This window comes from Danio rerio, chromosome 23 (assembly GCF_052040795.2).
Source record: "Danio rerio strain M-AB ecotype USA chromosome 23, GRCz13ab, whole genome shotgun sequence".
Lineage (NCBI taxonomy): Eukaryota > Metazoa > Chordata > Actinopteri > Cypriniformes > Danionidae > Danio > Danio rerio.
In genome coordinates this window covers 9776020-9797770 of record NC_141043.1, presented here as the reverse complement: position 1 = coordinate 9797770, position 21751 = coordinate 9776020, and the positions used below count along the sequence as shown (strand labels likewise).

The following is a 21751-nucleotide window of genomic DNA, read 5'->3' as shown; positions in this document are numbered from 1 at the left end:
AGGGAGAGTGAGAAGATTAAAAGCAGAGACACTAAGCTTGACAAAAGGAATTGACGGGTCACAGCGCTGGAATCTGGCCATACCTGCGCTTCTTAATTCCGTTCTCCTGTGGAACCGCTCCATTGTTCTTCTGAGCGCCGTCATACACTACAGCATCTTTAAAACTGGCTTCTGATGTGCCTTCACATGACTCGTCTGAATCCAAGCCTGGGAAGCACATACATCTCTTATTAAGAGAGAGACAGACAAAGATGCATGCCTGCAGGCTTTTCAATAAAACTAGATAAAGCAAAATGCACAGTTAAAGGGAGGTAAAATAGACAAATTTATATAATAATAAAAGAAAGTTTCACAAGCATAAAAAACATGTTCAAGTTCATTTAACAGGGGTTTTGCAGGTTTCACCAGGTCAAATTACAGACCTTAAGATTATTACAAATGAAATTCAGCACAACCTCAAAACATGATGGAACTCTTCTGAGTGTGCCTCACACAGGTGAGTGGGCTTGATAAACTACCTGTAGAATACACAGTCTTTCTTCTCTCTGACACTTTCTTGCATTCACTCCATATCATTAAGCAAAAAAAAAAAAAAAACATTGTGCGTTTATCAAGTGTGCTTCACGCAGGTGAGTGGGCTTGACAAACCACCTGTAGAAACACTCTTCTCTCTATATAAAAAATACCCTGCTTACTCTACCACATAGGTGTCAATCTCAATTCCTGGAGGACCGCAGCTCTGCACAGTTTTGCTCCAACCCTTATCAAACACAGCTGATCCAAGCAATCCATGTGTTCAAGACTACTAGAGACTATTAAACAGGTGTGAGTTGGATGTGGTTGGAGCTCAAGTATGCAGAGCTGCGGCCCTCCAAGAATCAGGTTTGAGACCATTGCTCTACCACTTAATTCTCTGAGCACAAACAGTTCTTTAAACAATATTTAAGCGAATTTAAGACTTTAAGGCCTACAATTTTGTTTCTGACTTAAAGACACCCTGTTTAAGTATACACCAAATCAAAATACAATACTAATAAGTTGATCATTATTTTCATGAACAATAAATACATTTTTAGATATTAAAAAACATTCTCAGAAAAAAATGAATTAATTCAATTTAAAAACAATTATAGCTCCACACAAATGCATGTCTAAATTATATTCATAATATGATTGGTACAAAAGCATGTTTCATATTTTTGAAATGTAATATAGTAAAAGTAGACTGCTTGAGGGAGAAAAATAAGATTCCATATTGAAAACATTTAAATATTTTTTGTAGACCGTTTAATTCAATTATTTGGTTTTTAGATTTGTAATACAGCTAAACTGTAAAAACCATCACACATCATTTTCACGATTTATTAAGGCACTCACTAAAAACTCATTCAGTGACATTAGTTTCTAATGATTATAATAGTTTTATATTTAGAACAACAACTATTTGATGACATTGAAGAACTCTCTAAGAAAATTTGGGATCTATTAGGAAACGTATGCAAGAACATGTTTTATTGTCAAATATAGACCAAGTCCTTGATCCAGCAAACTGATTCTTGTTCTTTCCTAAGTTCAAAGAAGACTGTATTGTATAATACAGATACAATTGTAGTTTTTGTTAAGCCGCATTCTTATGTACCTTTTTATTTGTTGGTATGACTTTTTTTTATTTCATTGTATGTGCTTAAGCTATCTAAAGTTTTCAAAGTATTATTGTTTTTGTCTTTTCTTTTACTGTAATTTGCCATAAAATTCAAAAATAAAATTATATATATATATATATATATATATATATATATATATATATATATATATATATATATATATATATATAAAATAACTTTCTGAATCCCAGATCAGCCCCAAAATAATAATTAAATGTCATTATAAATCCTAACCCTTTGCCAAGTTGTCAGCAATAGGTTTAATCATCTTACATAATAAAATGTTTGGCGTTTATTCATTTACATATATTAAATATTACCGGACAGGTCATAAAAGTAATTGCAGAATTTAGTTTATTTTGCACATAAAATATGTTATACTGTGAGAAAATGGAATATTTTCTCACCTACACTACTTGACAAAAGTCTTGTCTCCTATCCAAGTTTTAAAAACAACAAATAATAGCTTGCCTTCTAGTTGATCATTTGGTATCAGAAGTGGTTAATATGAAAGACAAAGGCCTCTAGATCATGATTATTTGACCAAAACAAATTATGAACATGCCTTGATTTTTAATTATTTAATTAGGGAAGTAAGTTCTGACTTTGCTCAGACAAAAGTCTTGTCACTTAACAGAAATAATGTACAGAATAGAATTTAAAGTCATGGTGCAGTGAAAAAAAAAATTATGTGTATGACTCCCATGAGCTTGAACGACTGCATCTATACATCTCTGCAATTACTCAAAGAACTTATTAATAGTCATCTGGAATGGCAAAGAAAGCATTCATGCAGGGCTCCCAGAGTTGATCAAGATTCTTTGGATTCATCTTTAATGCTTTCTCCTTCATCTTACCCCAGACATGATCAATAAAGTTCAAGTCTGATGACTGGGCTGGCCAATCCTGGAGCACCTTGACCTTCTTTGCTTTCAGGAACTTTGATGTGGAGGCTGAAGAATGAGAAGAAGCGCTATCCTGCTGAAGAATTTGCCCTCTCCTGTGGTTTGTGATGTAATGGGCAGCACAAATGTCTTAATACCTCAGAGAATCTTGGGTCCATGCGGGTTCTAATAGGTCTCCTGCAGTATTTATGATGATTAAGATGCAGATCAACAGATGATTCATCTGAAAAATCTACCTTCTGCCACTTTTCCAAATGATCAACTAGAAGTCAAGTTATTAGTTGTTGCTCTTAAAATTGAAATCAACGACAAGACTTTTATTAGGTAGTGTAGACATTAGGGGTGTCACAATTTCGATTATCGAATCAAAAAATAGAATCGTCGATGCTGCCACGCCCCCATGTCACATCAGCTTGGCTTGCCAAGCGGGAAAAAACAGGCTTGTTGAAGTGCTTGTTAAACTGCAGGAGACCCGTCGACAAAACTTAAACCCTCTCCTCTTTCAATGAAGTCGCCGGTGTGTAAGCATTTTGGATTTCCAGTGAGTTATGTTGACAACGTTTGTGTTGTCGACAAAAAAAAACACAGTTTTGCAAGCTCTGCTATGTACGCATTACGTACGGTTCGTCCGATAGACAACACCGGCATCGCGATCCTCCGCCTGCCCCCGTTGCAAATCCGCTCGCGAAAAGTACACAGTCAGGCCCTGTTTACACTGTCTTTGTTTTTAAATGGCATTTTAGAACGACAACGATCCACATCCACAGTGGCGTGTAGCATTTCTGAGCAGCCCTCCTTCCTCTCTACCTCTGAAAATGCACATCACGTGACCACACAGACACAGACGCACTCACAGCCATGCGCTCGAGACAGCAGGTCCAGGCAGTCAGAGGATCAGTAGACTGCTTCAATCTTTCACTCACTTGTACTTAGTCATTTTAGCGAACACCTCAGATACTGTTGGCTGGTTCCTGTTGGTTGTGCGTCTTTTTTACCGACGCCATTATAACGACACAGATATCTGCCTATTCACGAGTCCCGCAGAAAAAAGTGATTGACAGGTGGTAATTATGTGTGTATCTTGCCTTTATTCATTTACTGTATGATTTGTTTATGGGTAAAACAAAGACCATGCAGGTCAGGTAGTTTAAACGGTAGGCTACAAATAATTAATTGGTCATTAATTAATTAATAATTCATAATCGAATCGAATCGTGACTTTAGAATCGAAAATGTTATCGAATCGAGGATTTAGAGGATCGTGACACCCTTAGTAGACATTAACATTTTATTTTCAGAAGGCATTTGAAACATTAGTCACTTACACCTTAAGTGCTTTAAATTTGCTTTCTATAAATAGAAAATGAATTCATGATTTCGATGCAGACACCAAAACATGATAAACAGAGTAAATTAAAATTGAGAGGGGAACCTTCCCTTCAACAACATGACATAAAATGTTTCTCCTTCACGTTTTGTACCACCTGACATGAGCGCATGAGCTGATATCAGAGTTCAGCACAAAGACCCGCCAAAGTCCACATCGCCATGCTTATTAATTCATGACATCAATTTCATCTCCACAATGACAGAAGCCATCAGATCTTCTGAAAGCAGCACTGCATAATTGAAGCAATCAACGGACTAAGGTAAACTGACACCAGACCAGCACAGCACACAATGTCTGTCATAACAAACACACAAGGCTTCGATCCAAAAGTCAACAGTGGCCACAACACAATAGGGGACAAATGAGACTGTCCTCTGAAAACACAGCTGTTTAATACTGCTGTGTGTGTGTGTGTGTGTGTGTGTGTGTGTGTGTGTGTGTGTGTGTGTGTGTGTGTGTGTGTGTGTGTGTTTGTGATCTCGGACAGCGCTAAGAGAAAGTCAATGTTTTCATGACATGCGACAGCTCCAGTTGGGCTTGTGTTGTTACAGAAGTGATGTTAGGAATGACTTCTGATCCTGAATTAAGCCATTCAACCTGCTTCCTTGGAGGATTTGAAGCTTTACAAGGCTTGAAATTAACCTTTTTGCTTGCTAGCACCGGTGCTCCTAACTTTAAAAATTTAGGCGCATCAGCCAAAATTTAGTCGCACTTATAAGCACCATTTCTACAAGTTTTATACAAACATATTTATTGCATTTGAAATCAACAGTAATCAAACTAACAAGCAAAAAAATATATATGCAAGCGTGCGGAAAATGTCTCCACGAAATCCCGTTATCACAAGAAAACAAATTTTTATAACATAACTGAATGACCAAACGGTACACGGACCACTCACCGGCCTTGCACGCACTGCTTGACATGAATGAATCTGTTAACGGTATAACTGTGCTGTTCTCACGGGTCGTGTCTAATATTGCACTGATGCTTTTGACATATACTGTACCTTATTATATGCATACGTCATGTTAATCGCAATTCTTTTCATGAGTAGCAATGTTAGTTTACTCAGTGCAAGCCCGTTTGCGAAGATGTACGTGGTATTAAATTATACATATATCTGCCACTCACACGGCGGACAGCATCTGGCGATTTTATGAAGGATTAAACTGAAGCTCTCGTGCTAAATGTGGCAAACAGTTACCTGAAAATTCCACCCCACAGACTTTTCATTGTGGACTTGAAGCCAATGGAATACTTTTATCCACTCTTCGAAAAGTGTAGATGGTGGATTAACATTCAGCACATGGTCACTACAGATGTGCCATTATTTGTAACTTTAGATGCCATGGTATTCTAAAACAAAATCTGTCAGTGTTATCTTCATTCTCATCTTCAGCGCTTTACAATTTTCGCGGTAGTAGCTCTCTGTCATGCCAAGCCAGAAGGCGTTGACTAAGTGATTGACAGCTGATATGCTAGAGCAGTGGGCCAATAAGAAGAGCGCGAAGGCGGGCCAAGCATTACGGACTTGGCTTTGTTTACTGCAGCAAGTTGACATGGCAACCGTTTTAAACCATTCCTGAGCGCTGTGTTTCGCGTTTCAAGTGCAGAGATGCATTCTGCGTGAATGTCTACCAAATCCACGCATGTGGTGAACATTTTGCAGTAAAAACTGGTCGCACACAACAATTTTTAGCACTCGCACAAATGCTCCCAAATATATTTTGAGGTGGCATAGGTAAAATTTCGAGCTCATTTGCGATCAAAATTTCAAGCCCTGCTTTAGGTTTTAACAGCACAAATCTTCATTCATTAGTTCTTCATATACAGCTGGAAAACAGCAGCAGGAGTAGATGAAAGTGGCTTTTTTATCATAATTATTAGGGGTGTAAACCTACTCACAGTCTTAAGATTCACTTCGGTTACGATTATCAAGCCATCGATTCGGTTCAATTCGATATCACGGTGCATTGACGATGCTTTCCATTAGGGCTGCAACAATTAAATTAATTACAATCGATTACTAAATGCATTGGCAACGAATTTCATAATCAATTCATCATGTCGCACAACACGGAGAAATTTGATTAAGACTTTTGGCCAGCGGAAAAATTAAAATGGTCGTGCCCAACTGAGTCTGGTTCCCTCAAGGTTTTTTTTCTTCACTCCCATCAGGTGAAATTTTTTTTCCCTCTCCGCTGTCGCCACTGCCTCGCATGGTTCAGGATGGGTAGAGCTACGCATCGATGAATTTGCTCTTCAGTGTTTGAACTCTCAGTAATGATTAAATCACACTGAACTGAGCTAAACTGAACTGAACTGAACTTAAACACTAAAACCTGAACCACACTGTTCCAGTTACTATGACCATTTATGTGAAGCTGCTTTGACACAATCTACATTGTAAAAGCGCTATACAAATAAAGCTGAATTGAATTGAATAGAATAAGAAAAACTTGAGTTGAGCGCGGAGCGTTGAGAACGAACTCTGCCTCTCTTGCGCACTGATAAATGATGCAAGTTCTACTTGCATGAATTGCAGTACACTCGACACATTTAGAAAAGTTGAGATATTTTCAATTAGGTGCGGCTGGAAAATGCACGCGTGTCACGTGTGTGCCACTCCCATACGCACCCCCATTGTAAATGACAAACTTAGACCCTACGCTTATTAACTTTCCTTTGAAGGTGCACATTCAGCAGACACACTTTAATAAAATTATAGCCCTTCTTATAGAAACTTTATAACAAACCTTTTTTTTTTTTTAAATCAATATTGACAATGGTGTTTAGTCAGTCAACACCGATACCAATTTTAATCGCCAATCCCTACTTTAAGAGTTTCTATTTTCTCTTAAACACAAAATATATTTTGAAGAATGCTGAAAACCTGTAACCATTGACTTCCATAGTGGAAAAAACAAAGGTTAGAGGATTCCAGCATTCTTTAAACTATCTTCTTTTGTGTTTAACCAAAGAAAAAGTCAAAAAGGTATTAAAGGAGTAAAGTGTAAATGTAATTTTTAGTGAACTACCCCTTTAATAGTCCAACAACAGACATATACTCATCACTATGCCAAATAAAAAGAAATGCCTCACCTGTGACGGCATCATAGAACTCATCTTCATTGTTCATTGTAGAGAATGGGCTGCCAATATGGGGGTCTCTAAAACATGATCTCGTCCTCTATTTCGTCTCTGTAGACTTCTAACACCACCACTTTCCAAAACAAGGATACCTGTGAAAAAGCACGCACATGGAAAAGGTCAAAACCAGACTCATGAACATACACAACAAAACATATGGAAAATCCCATTATTCACCTGTTACCCCAAATGACCTTCGAGCCAAAGTTCAATCGTGCACCCATTCATCTGTCATGTTTAACTGAAACTAGCAGGCTGCTATTAAGTAGAGAGGCGGAGCCAGTGTGAATCTCCTCCCACAGTATCTGATATACGCTTGAACTTTGGACCGGCTGCTTCCAAAAGAGCATAACCGGGCAGACAAACCTGTACTGTGACGCATGCTAGACAACCTTATCTAAGTCTAGACAAAGACCAGAGGGAACTCTTCTAGCATGGTTAAAGTATATCATGTCAACTATGCAACTTTATGTAGCCATTGTAGAGTTAATTAAAGAAAGCTTGTTGAATGTTTTTCCCATTCTATCCTAGCAGATTGCTATTGAGGCTCAACGAATTCCCTGAGCACAAATTACTGGAGAGCGATTAGCAGTTTTATTACAGCCCAAGGGTAACTTTGTAGTCTTTAAGTACCTTGAGTGATGGCAAATCAAGTGGTACTAAGAGTGCTAGTTCTCTGACACAGTTGCACCTTCAACCTCACGATCAAGAAAAGATTACGTTGTTGCAATGAACAGACTTGCTTTTCATGCGTGACGTAATAGCAAGACATCAACCTACAAGTGTGTTACATAACATTTCTTGCTTTCTAATAATAAACCTCATCGTACCTTTTTTAAGACAAGATCAATTGTGGTGATCTGCAATGCTGTGGTGAAAAATACTTATGACAATGTTCTGCAAAATAACAATACAATGTGGTGTACACCACGACAAGCGTCACTGCTAATACTGCTCATTATTAGAGGTTCATAACCTTGTGTCAAAGGCTGCCTCTTTCCAACATTCCTCAGTGCACAAATATAAATATATGTTGTTCATTTCAATGGCACAAACGAATGACAGCCATTTCTGTGCGATTTAGAGGAACTGAGGTGGTGACGTCACAGGCCCCGAAATATTTTGGGTAAATCTAAACCAGGGGTGAGGAACCTTTTTTCAGCAAAGAGCAGTTTATGATTTTTTATTAGCAAATCATTTTCTTAAAGACCGACCGGGCACTTTATTAGGTACACCTGTCCAACTCCTTAACGCAAATTTATAATCAGCCTATCACATGGCAGCAGCTCACTGCATTGAGGCAAGTAGACATGGTCAAGACGATAAATTAATACAATAAATATTACAGGTTTAAACAAAAGCTTTGTCCATGCACAAATTAAAAATAAACAAATATGAGCATTTAAAGCAAGTCCATGAATGGAAAAAAAGGACAATTTATAGAAAGTTGTTATTGTCGCCATCACCACTCATGAATGTTGTTTGAATTTACATACATGTGAAGATTACCATACAAAAGCGAGTTGTTTGCTCTTTATTGGTGTACCAATTCTTTATCCATAATGCCGCACGTGCGGATTGGTTGAAACGTCCTTTTGTCGTTAACGGAGTTCTTATTCAATTTGCTTTCAAAAATTACAATTCAAAAAGTATTTATAATTATATTTTCAATCAGAAACTGATTTCTAGAGATGGTTATTATTTTTTAAACTGTTATAAAATATTATTGTAGGGAGACAGCTGGTAAGCCACGTACATAAATTTCCGCTACATTCATTCTTCCATGGCGGGGCGCCGTTCCAAAATTGATCCTGCCTTGGCTACATTACAGCTTTTCATTTAAAACATTCAGTTGTGGTCTTTTTAATAGCGGGTTATAATCACAACAAAACGTATTAAAAGGTAAGTGAATTATAACAGCACAAACTTTTCTGTAACCGTAGTAGTGCTGTGATTATTTGTTTAACCCTTTAGGGTTTTAGGTTTAACCCAAGGTTTAGGTTTCACTTTACTTCAGGACGCATTAATACAGCTCTGTAGGTCTTTTGGAGACATTCATAAATATTCCTAGCAAATCTAATAAATGTTGGAGACACTTAAGGAGGCATGCAAAAAGACGAGCAGAGGAAATCGGCGCGCAAGCAAAAAGATTCGCATGCTCATAGGCTATTACATAAATGCAATCTCGACTTGTAATACTGCGCTCACGACATTTGTCATTGAAATAACGCCACAGGTAGTTGGTAGATCTATGTAAAAAAAAGGCCTGCCAGATGTGGCTCGCGAGCGGTTCCCTACAACTGATCTAAACAATGAAAATGGATACAGTGTTTATTTTAACGGCATAAATCGTGCACAAACGAATGACACCGTTTGTTTTTTTTTTTTTAAAGGGGTGGCGAGTGACATCACATTGCCTAATCAAAATATTTTGGGAACCATCTAAACAATAAAAAGAGATACAGGGTTTGATTAACTGCACAAATAGAGTAAAAACAAATGACACCAGTTTTGCACGATTTGGAAAAAAATGGGGAGGAAAGTGATGTCACGGCTCTAGACATGGGACGATAACCATTTTTAAGGTTTACCGCGGTTTGGAAAGGTTTAAAAGCAGTCAACAATTTCTGCAATACCGTTGATTGTATAGTATGTGTACGATTTATTTTTTAATTTATTTTTGTTGTTGTTGTTGTTTTTAAAGACAACAGGATCTCCAGCAGAAAATTAGTTTAGCCTGACATGTTTACTGTTACAAAATATTTAAAATGTTTCTCAAAATAAAATATACTGTGTTTAAATGGGAAAACAGTTGTTTTTTATCCGGACATTGAAAAAGAGTATATTTTGGAGCAGTAATCACAATACTGTGAAATCGTGATTTTTTTTATCCGAGTTCATCATACCGTCAGAATCTTATACCGGCCCATACCTACACGGCTCCCGAAATATTTTGGTATCTAATAGAAGAAAACAGATAGTGTTTGTTTTAACGACACAAACCAAGCACAAACTAACTGTGCTGATTTGGAGTGATTTGAGCAACATGGGGTGGAAAGTGACAACACATGATCAAAAAAAATAGTGCTTAATATTTCAGACCCCAAACCAGCACAAATGTTTGTTTTTCTGCAGCACAAATCAGCACAAACAAAAGGCATGGTTTTAAAGATTTTTTGTTTATATGGGGTGCCAACTTCTCGGAGGTTAACCTGGTGTCAACGGCTGCCGCTTCCCAACATTCCTCAGTATATATTTCTTTAGGTTTATTAGAAGCAGGAAACTCCAACAGTTTTAAAACAAGTGGATGGTAAACAAATATTTATTTTTTGCAAAAATATTCCTTTCAAACAACACTTACACCATGAAAAAAGCAACACAATCTGGTTGATCTCTAAAGTAGCATTGATAACTACTGGCAACACAAGTGACTATCAACTGGATATAGGCATGTCAAACGACAAGTCACAAGACAACAGCTAAGAAAAGTCTCACTTTATTTAGGTGAGCAGCTAATTTTGTGGACAACAACCAATAGGAGCGAAGAGTGTGTCAATGGAGCTCGCACAACACCATCTTGAGTGCAACAAGACACCACAGAGCAATTTCACTATTATGTTTTTTAGATAAAGTGACTCAAAGCACATTTATGAATAGAATCACGGACGTATTTGGATGGAACAGAAACTGTCTTCAGTCACAGTGAATTTGAGTCATTTAAATAGTTTATGTTGTTAATTAAATTGATATAGTAAGTGGTTTAGAACTGCTGCATTTCATATTTTAGCTTTCCCCTGCATAATATCTGTTATTGGAAAAAGGAAAACTGCTTAACTAGAATCAAACTTCAGTAATTACTGGCTACATCAGTAGCTATGGTTCCAATTTCCATTTACCGATTTAATCACTGTAAAAAATGTAAAATCCTGGTTGCATTCAAATTTTAAGTTGAATCAAATTAACCTTGAGTCCATTGAACTTACACTGTAAAAAGTGAAAACTTAAAAAAAATTACTTTGACTTGTTACAATTAAATGAATTAAGTTTGACAAACATAATTTATAAGTTTTCAGTAATAAATTAAGTGTAACAAGTTTTAGTAATTTATTTATAGCAAGTATAAGTATTGTTCACTAATAATAGTGAGCAATACTTGCACTTGCCACGAAACAAAGTATTATTATTATTATTATTATTATATTAAAATGATTATATTGAGAGGGCGAGGCAGAGGCGCAGTAGGTAGTGCTGTCGCCTCACAGCAAGAAGGTCGCTGGGTCGCTGGTTCGAACCTCGGCTCAGTTGGCGTTTCTGTGTGGAGTTTGCATGTTCTCCCTGCCTTCGCGTGGGTTTCCTCCGGGTGCTCTGGTTTTCCCCACAGTCCAAAGACATGCGGTACAGGTGAATTGGTAAGACTAAATTGTCCGTTGTGTATGAGTGTGTGTGTGAATGTGAGTGTGGATGTTTCCCAGAAATGGGTTGCGGCTGGAGGGGCATCCGCTGCGTAAAAGCTTGCTGGATAAGTTGGCGGTTCATTCCGCTGTGGTGACCCCAAATTAATAAAGGGACTAAGCCGACAAGAAAATGAATGAATGAATGAATGAATGATTATATTGAATGATTTGTAATGCACAGTTGTGTTCCATTCTTGTTTTCTTAAATAAATTAATAAAACACCTAAAAGAACTTAATCTATTACTGAAAACTGTCAAATTAATTTGGTCAAACTTAATTTATTTAATTGTAACAAGTCGAAGTAATTTGTTTAAGTTTTCACTTTTTACAGTATATATTATATTAAACTGACTTTAAACAGCTTGTGTAACTTATAAAATTAAGTTAGAACATGATTAACATAGTTTAATAAGTTACAATGAACTAAAAACATAGGCTGAAAATGTTCATTAAAAGTTTATCTTGCTCCGTTGTATCTGATAAGAAATAATGGAAACATTTACTGACGAAATTTTAGTTATAAATAGATTTAAAAAAAATGTAAATTATTGTGGGCGATGCAGTGGCGCAGTAGGTAGTGCTGTCGCCTCACAGCAAGAAGGTCGATGGTTCGAGCCTCGGCTGGGTCAGTTGGTGTTTCTGTGCGGAGTTTGCATGTTCTCCCTGCGTTCGCGTGGGTGCTCCCGTTCCGGTTTGCCCCACAATGCAAAGACAGGTGAATTGGGTGGACTAAATTGTCCGTAGTGTAGGAGTGTGAATGAGTGTGTGTGGATGTTTCCCAGAGATGGGTTGCAGCTGAAAGGGCATCCTTTGTGTAAAAATGTGCTGGATAAGTTGGCAGTTCATTCTGCTGTGGCGACCCCAGATTAATAAAGGGACTAAGCCGACAAGAAAATGAATGAATGAATGAAATTCAAGTGATTTTGTGTGAGTGTAATGGGCCACCATTAATGGACAAACCAGTTGATCAATCACATTGTAAAACATCTAAAATGTTGTTTAGGCCATTCTAAACATTTTCATGGCAAAGAATTTATAAAAAAAACAACAAATAAGAAAAATTAAAAAAAGATTTGTTAAATTAAGAATGATATTAGTTTTATTGTCAATATGTTTCTATTATAACTATTTTTTCTGCATTTATGTCCAAATATGTAACCCATCAATAGGGTTAAAGCAACAGCACAAGGATCTTCATGAGAATGGGCTTTTAAATGGAGGAACAGAAATTTCATAAAAGTATCTCTAAGATTTTGAAAGCAAGAAAATAACAGAATTGACATTTTTGGTTGAATTAAACGCCAATCATATGGTTTACCCCAGCAATACCCATTCTCACACTTTATTTAAATATAACAATGAGCTGACATATAAAAAATCAAAAACAATAATTTACTGGTTGATGTGTAATAGAGCAATTCATGTAATCGTCAACCTTGACATGAAAAAAAACAAGTTTCCACCCCAATATCGAAACCGTTTAGTGCTTTAAAAATACTCAAAACTGTTGCTGTTAAGGTTTTCAAACAATTATATTTAATTTACCAAAATCACACAAGTGGTAATTTTAGATCTGTCACATCCATAACTGAGAGATGTCACATCTATAATGAAGCTTTTTCCTTGCAAATGCAAAAAAAAAAAAAAAGTCAAATAAAAATAAAATCAATCATGTTTGTTCTACAGTGAGCCGACTCTTATCCTATTGATTAGCATGGTTTCTTTCCGGTTGTGCGAATTAATTCATAAAATTTCCACAAAGTATGTTGTATACAGTAAACTCACTAACTTAGTCACATCCATGTGTTTATTTTCCTCATTTAAAATATAATATTTTTTTACAGATTGATATTTTTCTGATCTCATAACTAAGTTGTTTTAGAAAGTATCAAAGTATGTTTCAATATAATGTTAACATATACTTTATCAATATATGTTTTAAGATTTTACTGCAAATGTCACATCCATAATGCTGGAATTGCTCAATAATACATTATAGGATAGCTTTGTGTGAATAAAAACAGAAAAAGTTGTCATTCAGAGATAATCATCCTCTCCAGAGGGCTGTTTTCCATGGCTACCAGACTATTAAGTTATTGCGAGCTTGAATTGAACAGAAATTAGATCAGTCTTTTGAGTTGCGTGTTAGACATACAGTCAGATGGGTTTCAAATGACACGAGAGTGAGCAAATAAATGACAAAATTCGATTTTTGGGGTGAACTATACCCTTAACACACATTAAAGCCAATGTCTAAATAGGCAAAGGGTCAAAAGGGGAAAAATGAAGTCCCCTAAAATCAAAGAGGATCAAAAGAGAGAAAGAGAGAGAGACAGTGTTGCTCAACGCTTTCATCAGAATCTGATACATTATCTCCAATGCACTTTCACCTACATGGAGAAACAAGTGTTCTGCAATGAGCTGAAATGTTCAAATAACACAGACGTCTCAGCAGCCCTCTGAGAGATGCTGTTGTGTTACAGTAATGATCCCTGATCTGCGAACACACTGCACAGTGTCCCCGGGAGCAAGCGAAGCGGAATTAGAGACCGAATAAAGGTGCTGTGGCAACCGATAACCATGGACATTTGCTCTGTGCGAAAAATAAGAGACTCATGTGCAGGTAGAGCGTCTTGCCAGATTCAATTCCACATAATTACTTAAAGTTTCTGATGGTTTACCAAGTCAAATTTAAAACTTTAAGACCTTTTTAAGAGCATTAAAAGAAATTCCAGATTTCTACAGGCTAAACACTAAAGACTCCTTCTAATGGCCTGGTTGGTCAAGAAGAATAGTCTTTTACTTTACATGTCATAGACAGAGAAAAATTAAGATCTGTTTAAAATGATTTGAGACTTACATGACATTGAAGTGAATTTAAGTCTTTATAAGGACAAAAGTTTTACTTTTGAAATTTAAGACTTTATACGCGTTTAAGAGCCCACAGACACTGTTCATTTTGAAAGTCAATGAAAAAATTGGTCAAAATGGGACACAAAAATCATACACAAAGGTAAAATGCATAATGCCTATGGGTGAGGCTTTAAAATCTTAAAATTCTTGTAACAATGAAGAAAAAGAGGTTTACTAGAACAGATAACAACAGAGATGTCTGTAATTTCAAGTAAAGCTGCAAAATTGATTGTGGTGAACACACTGGTCGCCTATGACAGAGGCTATAACTAAGGCAAGTTTGTTATTTCCAATGGAGGGACCCGCACGCGACGCAACGGAATATGACGGAATATGCAAACAGGATTGGTTTGCAAACTCACCTAAAGTTACAATTAAAGGCTCAGACTGATCATATGGTGATTATTGATCCGCCAGCAGAGATCAATCGAGTGTTTTCGGAGAGAGTGCTGAAAGACTCGTAGTGGAAGATGTTTAATGGCCTAAATCTCAGCAAGTTGCATTTACTGCATGTTCAGCGCAAATGGCTGCTAAAGCTAAAATCTAAGGCAAATTTTTTATCTTTTTTTTTTATATAAAAAAAATATAAGTATAAATATAAATCGCAGAAAACGTGAACACCGCGATGTACTTTTTTCCAATATCATGCAATAATAAACACCTTTTAATTGTGGTATCAATCTAGAGCATATATATTGTGTGTATAAACAACTGACTCCTAGAACAAGAAAAACAGGACATAAATGTAGAACAGGACTTACTTTTGTTTTACTTTGAGTCATTTTACATGAGAAAAATATGAGAGAAAATCTGCTGTCATTATGTACACACAATACATTAAACCTCTTGACAATAAATTAATAAATAGTTTGAAGAAATGAACTAAAATTAAATAACTGCTGTATAATGCAAATCTCAAAGCAGTAATAATAATAATAATAATAACAACATAATTTGGTATAACTTCATCTTGATGGTCCCTTTAACACATTTTGTTGATTATAAGGAGGGCCAGACAGAACCTGCTGACATTTTTTTGCGGATTTATGCGGAATGATTTTTAAAGTATCATAACTAAAAACTTAATATATTAAATGAAAAAAAAAAACACATTTTTAACTTTAATTAAATATTTACAATGCAAATTCAATTAGATCCACTTATTTGGTAAACAAAGCAATTTGTTTATATAATACATCTAAAAAAAGAAAGAAAATAATACATAAACATTTTCATATTAGTTAATATTATTACTAAAATTCATTTGAAAACTAGATTAATATAAATTTACACACATTTAGACAAGTAAATAGAAAAAAAAAAATCTGTGATTTCTGTGCGTGCAAATTTAGTGTGGGCCTAATTATAAGTTACAGTGAAACCAAATGGCAACTAATTCTCATAAGAGTAAAGACCAGAGGTGGGCAAACTACGGCCTGTGGGCCATATGAGGCCCGCTGAACACTTTCATCCGGCCCGCAAGGGAGTTTTTAAAATGCTGCTTCTGTTAAGGTTTGGTTTAGAATTCGTAAATTAATGATGCAATTACAAGTGAACGCCATGTGATGGCAGTATTGCATGCGGTACAGTAAGTGTAACCAGTAGAATTCGAACACATTCTCGGATATTAAAATGCACTCGACAGTTAATGACCGAACACGCTTTATGCATTAAGAGGTACCTCTTTTAAATGGTTTACTAACTGCCGCGCCAGTTTTGCTTTGCGCGTCCTGCACGCCTCACGTTTTAACCACCTGCTGTGCCTCGCGTTTTTTGCCGTAGCAGACTCCAGACTGACACCCTTGCGAAGAGAGGGGACCAGGCTCATTGTTCACATTAACACACTCACAATAACACGACTTAAAAATAACAAAGACTAAGATTCTTCTTCCGTTTTATTTCATAGTTCTATAATGATTGATGTGAGCATATTAATACAAGCTCAAATGAGATTAATGTAAATTTGAATCAAATTATATAATAATTGCTTGTTAAATGTGCTAATTTCAGTCATAAAATATATTTTCCATGCTTACATCCACTTAAAAAAGTTCTCTTATCAAAGATTTGTGGTTTTATCAAGTTTTATGATGATTGATCTTTATCAATTATTGTAAATTTCAGTCAAAGCAGGGTGAATCTGCCTTCAGTCACTATGCCCCTCGCTGCTGGAATCAGCTTCCAGAAATGATCAGATGTGCTCCAACATTAGGAATGTTCAAATCAAGACTGAAAACACATCTGTTTAGCTGTGCCTTTACTGTAGGAGCACTGTGTTACGTCCGACAGATTGCACTATTATGTTTTTTCGTTTTCTTTTTTATTCTTTTATAACCTATTTTAACACATTTTAAATTGTTTTTATCTGTTTTTAATCATTTTTATAGTCTGCATTTTATGTCCTAAACTTGTCTTTTTATTTTTATTATTTGCCTGTTTATGTAAAGCACTTTGAACTGCCACCGTGTATGAAATGTGCTATATAAATTAACTTGCCTTGACTTGCCTAAATTTGACTGAATAGTAAACTTTAAGAATTATTTTTGTGTTAATATAAGATTTTTTCTATCAGACAATATCTTTTCTGTTCTCCACTATAAAAGTTATTACATTATTATTATTATTATTATTATCATCATTATATTTTAGAAGGGATTATTTTATTGTTTTATGATGATTGATAAGTAAATATAAATAGCAGTGCAAATTAATTTGACTTGTAAATTTAACTTAATAATATAGATATTACATGTTTTATGCATATACTGCTACTATAAATAATGTTTTTTTTTTTTGAGGAATTTGACATGTGGCCTTTACTTGGTTTGAAAAACTTGATGTGGCCCTCGGGTCTAAAAAGTTTGCCCACCACTAGTATAGACCTTTTTCTTAGAACTCAAAATTACCCATTATGCTTTGCGTGCATGCGCAAGGAGAATGCTAAGAACCTCCGGTCGTTTATACCTGATGGGTATAAACAGTCACATTTGGACAGCTTTGAAATAGTTTAATCTATTTTACCTGCTTTTATCATCTTTGAACTAATACTCTTGTCGATCAGCGCCACCTCCTGGACTGATTATTTTTAAAAATGCGATTAATGGGATGGAAAACAGCTGCTGTGAGGCATTTTCTCCTCGTTGTCAGACAGCATTTTCCCCTCGCTGTCAGACGGCATCTAATGCCGTTTAAATCCATTACACCATTACGCTATTGAAACCCATTTTTGGAGCGATTGTATCCGCTGTAAACGGAAGTTCTAACCATTCTACCGGAGAACGCTGATCGCTATGACGCCCTCCATGCAGCAGCCAAGAAAAAGGTCTATTGGCTGACGTGTACTTGCAAAGTTTGAAATATTGTGGAGAAATATTAGCAGAAACTGTTAGAAACTAAGCTGACAGTCTACTAATAATGTAATGATAATCAGTGTGTAGTTGCAATGTAACTTATATTATAAAATAATTAGCAAAATGTGCGCCAAAATAAAGTAATACCAATATTTTTTTCAAAGGAATTGTTGCACTCTTCATAAATGAATTGGACGTGCTGTTTTGCTTTAGTGTTTTTTTTTTAAGTCCAGAAAAAAATCCTTAAAAAACAAAAACAATATTTGGAAAAAGAAAGTACACAAGCATATAAATAAAACAAATAATGTGCACAAATAAAATGCATTAAACATAGCAATATTCCATTTAAAAAAGAAGAACTGCTAGTTTTGATTTGACGATGACTTCAGGTACAAAAGGACAAAGCGATATCTGAAAGGGCACGACAGCCTAATAAAGCGACTGTATGTAAACACACAAACACCCACAGGCTTTCAGAAACGGAATGAATCACAGACTCTGGCGTTACTCAGTTTCATTGACACTCTTGGAATGTGGTCTGCTTGGAAGAGGTGCACACACACATACCTGCCAGTCACACTCATTAGTTAACAAGTCAAGGCGGAGTTGGAAATCTCCATATTACGCACACACAAAAAAAGAAAGCAGTGACACCTTGTTTTTTTTTTTTCTCTCTGGAATGTGGCCTGATACTGATCTACTGTACATTCGTCTACTGATTTGCCCCCAGATACACGCGATCCAGTACCTCAGGATAGAAAGTAACCAATAACTTAGCAGACCTTGTGGCATACCCTAAAGTACATTACTGAATGTACTTCTATGGATTGGAACTAGGATTATGACGGTATCATAGTATCTTAAGATAACCGAGATAAGCTTTTATCATGGTATTCATTATCCCAATATTGGGATAAGCAAAACGAAAAGAAATCAACATTTGTTTTACTGAGTGGCGTGCGTACATTTTCAGAGTAAAACAAATATTTTAAAGAAATTAAGTTGCAAAATTATTATAAAATAAAGTAATATTTATTAAATATTTGTAATGAACGAATTAACTAACATCAGAGGAAAAAATTCAACTGAACTATATTAGATTAAAGCTCCATTAAATAGAACAGTTATTACTTTTGAAAGGGATTCACTGATTTTTTTTTCTAAACTATGATTTTTTTTTTCAATTCATTATGAATTTTTATTGTGAATGATTACTAACACATTTTTTGATTCATCATGTGGTTATTTTATGGGCTTTAATGGCTTACATTTTTTTAAGTCAAAATAATTTCAATTATTGAGTTACATTTAAAAAGAGCAGCAAAATAACTTTTACATTATTTAATAAAACAATTGTTATAAAGCATTTCTGTTTTCGGCCAAATCTTCAGTTTCACCCAGAGGTTTAATTTCTGCACCACTTTACTAACTATTAAGCTAATAAATATCAACATCCCTTAAGGTTAATAAATGTGGTCCAAATAATGTAGTTTAATTAATGTTAACAGAAAAAAAAAGCCTTATTCATCAAAAATGAAGTCATTTTTAAAAAGTGTTAACCGATCTATACAAAAAAAACTAACCTAACAAACAATATATCAAGCATTTCCTAAGCCTGATTCCCTTTTATTTTTTAATAAAGAGACTATTAAGCCTTCAAGCATTTGGTTTCATGATGAAAACCACTGCAAATTGAGCAATAACAATATTCTTAAAATGCATTATGTAAAACTGAAAGTTGTTTTAAAATTTGCATATTAGTTCAATGACATGGTCCATGTGTTGTTTACTGTGCAACTTTGAATATTGGATCTGAAAAGGCATGCAAGTCTAACTTCAAAACAACATTAGCACTATTAGATAGACAGTAAACAATAGGAATACTCCGATCAATTACTCGGCATTGTGATTAGCCGATACCATGTACCTATTCTTCTTTATATAACTTTGCCATTGCATAAGCACATTTTCCCTCATTGAGATCTTGCCTTATCTAAGAGAATGAACTAAGGATGTTGCAGACATGTAATAGTCAGAAGCAGCTTCACAAAAAAAATAGATAAAATAGACAGAAAAAAATAGTAAGAAAAATTACTGACAATGCAATTTGGAAACATTGTGCTTGTGTTGTAGCACTGTGGATGTACAGTTGAAGTCAGAATTATTAGCCCCCCTGAATTATTAGCCCCCCTGTTTACTTTTTCCCTAATTTCTGTTTAATGGAGAGAAGATTTCTTCAACATTTCTAAACATAATAGTTTTTAATAACTGAATTATTTTATCTTTGCCATGATGGCAGTAAATAATATTTGACTAGATATTTTTCAAGACACTTCTATACAGCTTAAAGTGACATGTAAAGGCTTAACTAGGTTAATTAGTTTAACTAGGCAGATTAGAGTAGTTAGACAAGTATTTGTATAATGATGGTTTGTTCAGTAGACTATCGAAAAAATATAGCTTAAAGGGGCTAATAATTTTGTCCTTAAAATGGTGTTAATTTCAAAACGGCTTTTATTCTTGCCGAAGTAAAACAAATAAAACTTTCTCCAGAAGAAAAACTAATATCAGACATACAGTAAAAATTCCCTTGCTCTGTTAACATTATTTGGGAAATATTCAAAAAAAAAAAATAAAATTCAATGGGGGAACTAATAATTCTGACTTCAACTGTACATATAACCAGGGTTGTAAACAAACAAGTTTATCAGTGATCAGTTCATAATATCAGCCTGATCAGCAAGTACCAATCCGGTCGTGAAATGTGATTATCGGCCGATAACGATCTTCGACCGACCGATTTATCGGAGTATACCTAGTAAACAACGTTGTATTTTTAAACTCATTAGCTGATAATATGATTTCCCTGCTTAGAATTGGCAAATAATACCTTTCTGAGTGTGTGATCTTAAAACCAACTTTACCCCCAATTTATGAGAGTTTTAAATTATTTATGGTATTGTATAAGCGCCAACGATAACATTATCGCACGTTTATTGTCAGATTGTATTTAATACATAGAATTCTTGAACATAAGCACACAGGAGTGAATGAAGGAGTTGCATTAGATTTTATCACTTGACAGTAGCTGTAACGTTGACAGTTTCACAATGTTATCGAGAAAAATCACTCAACATCTGCAAGCAAGTCACGCAATAAAGAAAGACGTTTCATATACATTACATGTTAGTGAATAACGTTAAACCCTCTAAAAAAATTAACACTAACTTAGACTGTACAACATAGGGAGACAAATTAAATTAAATTAACGTTACGAAGAAAGCGACAAAATCCAACTGTTTACTTTTTTAAGAGAAGGAGGGGAAATGACAGCTGAACAGCGCTCAAACTCAACACGTCCTGTTTGAACCTCTTGAACCTTTCAAAGTGAAAGTCAACGCTTGCCTGAAAATGTTTGGCTTACATTCATCCGACAATAATGTCAAAAACGCCAACAAATTCAGCAGTTGACACTCTCCCAAACGAGGGCTGTGTCCTAAAATCCAGAGAGCTTCATAGCTAAGTTAGACTGCATTTTTGGAGTGTTCTGGTTTAGAAAGACAATTAATTGGTTTTATTCCAGTGATCGCTTTTAACTGGAATGTGCTGTGTATGTCAGCAGTTCACGAGGTTTTACGAGCACAGACGAAGACTGAAAACATGCTAATAGGCTAAAGCTCCAGTCGCTAACTGACAAACTTACTGACGCTTTAGAGAGCTTTAGATCTGCTGAAAAGCATTGCATGACAACTTTCATTACTGGAAGAAAAGAGTCGAAAAGGTTACTTTGAAAGAAGTAAGTCGGGTACCTGTGATGATTGTTGGCTGTCCCTTCTCTCGGGCAGGGATTGATGTAGAGTTGATGATGCTGCTGCTGAAAGGCTGACACATACAGACGGAAGAGACCGATATGGGCGGATT

At 35.5% G+C, this 21751-nt stretch overlaps 1 protein-coding gene across 30 annotated transcripts in view; it reads right to left on the bottom strand.

The window, feature by feature from the left end:
• The window catches only part of osbpl2b (oxysterol binding protein-like 2b), a 45660-nt gene extending 23909 nt beyond the window's left edge, over positions 1 to 21751 (bottom strand). For 15 of the 30 annotated variants that reach the window (XR_015522665.1, XR_015522666.1, XR_015522667.1 and 12 more), the window contains exons 1-3: positions 7290 to 7345; positions 7065 to 7204; positions 84 to 207 (exon numbers count right to left, since the gene is read on the bottom strand). Coding sequence is in view for 4 of the 30 variants with exons in the window: in XM_087305255.1 (XP_087161381.1) it covers positions 84 to 207; positions 7065 to 7101 (161 nt within the window). In the remaining 26 variants the exon portion in view is untranslated. 30 annotated transcript variants of the gene reach the window in all.